Source organism: Lathamus discolor, chromosome 3 (genome assembly GCF_037157495.1).
Source record: "Lathamus discolor isolate bLatDis1 chromosome 3, bLatDis1.hap1, whole genome shotgun sequence".
In the NCBI taxonomy this organism is placed as follows: domain Eukaryota; kingdom Metazoa; phylum Chordata; class Aves; order Psittaciformes; family Psittacidae; genus Lathamus; species Lathamus discolor.
This window is the reverse complement of record NC_088886.1, coordinates 86,586,112-86,591,183: the sequence shown is the minus strand read 5'-3', so window position 1 is coordinate 86,591,183 and position 5,072 is coordinate 86,586,112. Positions and strand designations below refer to the sequence as shown.

Here is a 5,072-nt window from a genome sequence, read left to right as displayed (position 1 = left end):
TGTGAACCCTCAATTGGGTGTAATAGTGGGGCAGCTGGGGCTGAGCTGCAGAGCACTTCTTCATGGGAAAGAGTTGAGGCTGAGTCAGTGAAATGGTCTGATTGTGTCTCCCAGTGGTGTCCCTTCCCTGCTACCAGCCCTCCGAAATCTGTGGAAGACCTTGTGTAACTTTTCCTTCTCTGGAGATCCTGGTTGCCCTTGGGTGGTTGCCACCATGTCAAGTCCTCACAAAATTTGTGGCCTCTTCTTGACCACAACAAGCAGTGCTTTGGCCAAGAGTTTATTGAGCTCTTTGGGCTGTTGAGTCTAAGGCACTGAATGAAGGCATTTAAAGTTTGTGGTTTTATTCAGAAATATTTTTTTAAATAAGGTACCACCTTGCATTTCCCAACTGATTTCACATCCACTTCCTAGGACTTAGAAGGTTACATGTGAGATTTGAAGCAGCATGATGCAGCTGTTCCTCATGTTCTTTGTCTGTCCAGTCCAAAGTCACCGAAGCCCGAGTGTGCTCTGCCCAGAGTACCCTTTTGCTGTTCTGAACTGCACTGACACATGATTATCAATTGACGAGTTAGATAAAACTCATCATTATCCAAATCAAGCACGTGTAGCTCAGACTGGATGGTCAAGTGTCACTTGGAGCCCTGTAGGGAAAGACCATCCCTTTTGGAGTTCAGGCTTCACATCCTTCACACTTGATCTTGTTGCCTGCCGTTCTGGGGGGATGAAACCAAGGGAGAGAGTTGGAGTGTTTGCCTGGGCAGTGCAGCTTGCTCCAGTCTCTGCCAGGTGAAAGCGCTCTGTAAACAGTACTGAAGCGCCAAGGGAAAAATGAAAGCCCATTAACGGGGTGAGCCCGGGGATTCACTTTTGAGAGTCTGTAGAGCACTTATCTGATAGAGCGAGACCATTAAGTGCCGCGAGGTGCAGCATCCCCCCGCCGGGTGCGGACAGCCTGGGGGTGCCTGCGCAGTCTTCCTCTCCCCTGGCTGCTTCCCCGGGCTGCGCGGGGTCCCGTGGGAGCTCCCGAGGGCTTGGCCGGCAGCAGGGCAAGGGGAGGGGGCAGAGCTGCCCTGGGACGGGAGCCCTGCCAGTGCAGGGGAAGCAGCCTGTCCCGGCGGGGTCTGGGGAGGGCTCGGGGTGCTGCCCACCCGTAGTCCCGCACCGGGGCAGGTGGCAGTGGGCCGTGAAGCCAGCGGCGCCCGGGACCCCTGGTGCGGGCTCCCTTCTCAGGGTTCCCATTGGCCGCGGGGCGGGACGTGCCGCCCCACTCCCAGCCCTATATTAGGGAAATATTGCCCCAGTGGGGTGTGGGGAGTGGTGTTGCCCCGCAGGCCATGGACCTGGGGTACTTTCCCTTAGCCTTCCCGCCGGGGCTATGCCGCGGGACCCCGGAGTCACCCTTTTCCCGGCGGGTGGACGGCACCTTCTTGGCGCTGGGCACCGCAGCCAGCGCCGCGTCAGCCCCGCCGCCGGCTGCTGGCGCAGGGGCAGCGGGGTACACGGCCGCCCCCTCCGCGGCTCCGGGCTCCAGCTACCGGCCGTCCCGCGGAGCCGGGCAGCCGGGCTACGCCACATCCATCTTCGCCGTGAGCGGCCGCTCGCCGACGCCTCCGGAGCCCGGCCCCTCCTGCCCCGGCGCTGCCCCCGCGCCCGGCTCCCTGGCCCCCGCGGCGGCCCCGGCGGCGCCCCGCACCTTCGAGTGGATGCGAGCGAAGCGGAGCCCGCCCGGGAGAAGTGAGTGGGGCGGCGGGGCGCGGGCGGGGGCTGCTCCCATCCCGGCTCCCCTCTGCTCCCCTCCTGCCCCGACCCCCGCCCAGCTCCCTTCCCCTTCCCCCCGCTGAAGCGCGGTGTTTTTCGGCGTTGCAGGCGGCGCGGCGCCGTGCAGGGGGGACCCTCCCGCCTGCCCCGCACGCACCAGCTTCAGCACCAGGCAGCTCACGGAGCTGGAGAAGGAGTTTCACTTCAGCCGGTACCTGTCGCGGGCTCGCCGTCTCGAGGTGGCCCGCTCGCTGCGCCTCCGCGACGCCCAGGTGAAGGTCTGGTTCCAGAACCGCCGCATGAAGCAGAAGAAGAGGGAGCGGGAGGCGCTGGCCGCCCCCACCGCCGCGCCCGCGGATGCCCTGGGCGGCCCGGCGTGAGGCCCCACCGCTCCCCACGGAGGGGTCCGCTGGGGACGTCGGGGCAGGGCTGGATGCTGCGGCCGGCGGGAGACTCGCGGTGTCCTTTGGCGCAGGACCGCGGCGATGCAGCCCCACTGTTGTTGGTATTTTCTTTCTTTCTCTATTGCAACTTATTTACAGTTTTATTTATGAGGATTCAGGGAAAGGTGCCAGCCCGCAACGCTGCTGCTCAAATTCTGCCCGAAGGAGCGGGCTGGCACAGCCTGGAGCTAACGGGGACTGCCGCTCCACCGGCTGCCCTGGGTTCGGCGGCCGCCCAAGCAACCGGCCCCTTCCCCGTTTTGCATTTAAGGAGAGATCCGCAGGCTAGGGCAGAGTTCATGCAGAAGAAGGGGGGAAAGCCCGAGAAGGCAGAGCAGAATCGAGCAGGGAAAACTTCTCACCGGAGTATGAGTCCAGGATCCCCTTCTGGAAAAAGTGCCCTTGTCTTGTGCCCTACCCTTCGCAAAATTGCTGCAAAAAAAAAAAAAAAAAAAAAGCTGTTTCTGCTTGTATTTATTCCTCATTCGTTCCTATTCCTTATGCGGCTAGTTTAGTCCAAAATCTGCTTAGTAACTGTGAGGGAAGATTTTAAAAGAAAGTCAGTCTAAGGAGGAGCACATCTTCCCATTCAAACTGTACAGGTGCTGGGATTTTCCTTACAGAGGCTGCACAGGACCAGACAGCAGCCACTCCACTGGCTTTCAGCACCTCTTGCATGTGCCTAGGCAAGGACAAGACAATATAAAACCTCTTACAGCATCTAGATGTAAGATCATCCAGCTCTGCAGGCTTGATTATACCTTACAGTTAAAGAAATGCACCATGTGAAATCTGTTTGCAACAAGTCTTATTACACGCGAAACCTCAAGACCTGTTAAAGTGCAGAAGAAAGCTTGGGTTTGACCACAGAACTCTGGCAGCAAAAGAACAAGAGGATTCCTGGGTCTTTTACTTTGGGGTACCCATTCAAAAAGAACAACTGATTACCGCATACGAGTGCAAAATTCACCAGTGTTCTTCACTTGTCCCCATTTAATCTTTCCCAGACATAAAATAACTGTACTGAAGTGCATAGAAGAGTCAAGTTTAGATTCTTTTCCTACCTGTGAATTGGAAAGCATAACAAGAATGTGGAGAGGAATGACATCTGGATTTACAGGAAGGTGATTTTATTGATTTGTGGGACAAAATGATCTTGGACAGCACATTCGTTGCTCTGGATTTCTGCTGGGTGAAGAACAACTTGTAGCAGGAGGGGAGATGTACCTCAGGGGACCCGTGAGCACTGAGCTCCTGTTTGGAAGCCAGCCCCAGACACAAACAGCTGTTGGTCTTTGTTGGAGGCTTGTTGGGCAAAGCAAGACAGATAAAGATGGATGTCTCAAGTCAGAAAGTCCATAATGTAGGGGATACTTATTCTCTGTAATACCTTCCATAATCCAATGTACCCCTCTGCTTATAGACTTTCCTATGAAGATTTCTGCCTTGAACTGGGAAGCCACTGCTGATGGCAGCGTCAGCAGAGGTTGGCAGGAGTCCTGGGAAACAGTGTGCTACCAAAGCCAGGCAGGAACATTGGGATGATGCCATGGCTGAGCATGAGCAGGTGGCCTCCTCGGCAAGGAGATGGGTGCCCCTGCAGTGAGCATCTGCAGGAGGGGACCTTCTAAGACAGAAGGATTTGGTTACACATCATATCCCAGTTGTACCTGGAAAGTACAATAAAGCTAGAGGCTAGCGGTTGTGCATGCACACAGGGACATTTTTGTTCTATATATGGTGTTACTGTTCACATCCCACTGATTCACTTCACAGGTTATCACTGAAAAATTCTCAGGACTGAAGTACTCGTGTGGAACTAGTTGCAACCAAAATATACAGTTTTCAATTCCTTATTAAAGTAATGACACCAAACAAGTGTTACACTGTAGGCTGATCATTCATTAAGAAACAGGAAAATTTATTTCTGCCACCTGTTTTTGAGAAGATGCTATTTAAAGCAGAATAAAGCAAAATCTGGTAAAATTAATAAAAACTCAAGGAAATAAAATTTGATTTGCAAGCTGAATATTAAAGGCAAGTCAACTACTAATCAACCCTTTTCAGGTGTTCTTAAGGTACATTTCTACCAAGTCTCCTGATAGTTTTTGGTTTTTAAACAACAACAATAAGCATAGACAATTAGTTGGAGTAGCCCACCTTGCTAAGAGCATATGGTTTGCATGCAAACTTTAGAAAACAGCTGTGTTTTCAGTTACCTCCAAATTTGTCACATGTCTATGGGATTGCCGGTTTGTCAGCCTTTTATTTTCCTAATGATTTTGACATTTGTGCTGGGCACTTCAGGCCAGAGGAATGTTTTCCATCCTGCTGGCATGCTCCTGCGCTACCAACATGGAAAGAAAGATTCTCATTGATTTCAGTGGTGCTGGATCAAGCCATTACAGCACACTAAGTCTTTTGTAATGAATGATTTCATGCGGTATATTTTCCTGAATAAATAAATACATGTGCCGTCCTTGTAGCAGTGCACAGTTCTGTATCCATCAAAATGACACAGCCTGAATATATAGAGATTTACTTGCAAATTAAGATGAAACCTTACAACTCTTTTATGGCAGTCTGAATCAATTTGCTGTTATGAACACAAGTATATTCTGCCTTAAGAGCCAGTACTTAGTATTAAGTGCAGTTTCTGCTCACATGACAGGGCCAGTTTAATAGGATCTTTCTTCTTCACCAGCAGTTTTAGCTGTATGAGGATTAGATACTACTCCTTTGCACTGTTCTGTCAGCAAGATACCCAGAGGAAGGAGCTAATGCAAGTCATGTGCTAATTCCTGAATAATTAAATGCTTGTGATATACATGGGTGCACACATGAGCCAAATAAATGATAGATAAG

At 52.3% G+C, this 5,072-nt stretch overlaps 1 protein-coding gene across 2 annotated transcripts; it reads left to right on the top strand.

The window, feature by feature from the left end:
* Positions 1-1,340: 1,340 nt before the first annotated feature.
* On the top strand, positions 1,341-4,425 carry HOXD1 (homeobox D1). Of its 2 annotated transcripts, XR_010611204.1 has the most exons (3): positions 1,341-1,740; positions 1,873-2,269; positions 2,810-4,425. XR_010611204.1 is itself a non-coding variant. In XM_065672757.1 (2 exons), exons 1-2 carry the CDS (start codon positions 1,341-1,343, stop codon positions 2,142-2,144), a joined length of 672 nt encoding a protein of 223 aa, XP_065528829.1. In that variant the 3' UTR covers positions 2,145-4,425. The 2 variants fall into 2 exon arrangements, 1 of the variants encoding a protein (XP_065528829.1); XM_065672757.1 differs by having other exon boundaries at positions 1,873-4,425.
* Positions 4,426-5,072: the final 647 nt, after the last annotated feature.

Bases quoted from the DNA above. Each gene is read 5' to 3' on its own strand.
- HOXD1 (XM_065672757.1), top strand. From the start codon at position 1,341: ATGGACCTGGGGTACTTTCCCTTAGCCTTCCCGCCGGGGCTATGCCGC. The intron at 1,741-1,872 runs GTGAGTGGGGCG...TCGGCGTTGCAG, and splicing joins GCGGAGCCCGCCCGGGAGAA to GCGGCGCGGCGCCGTGCAGG.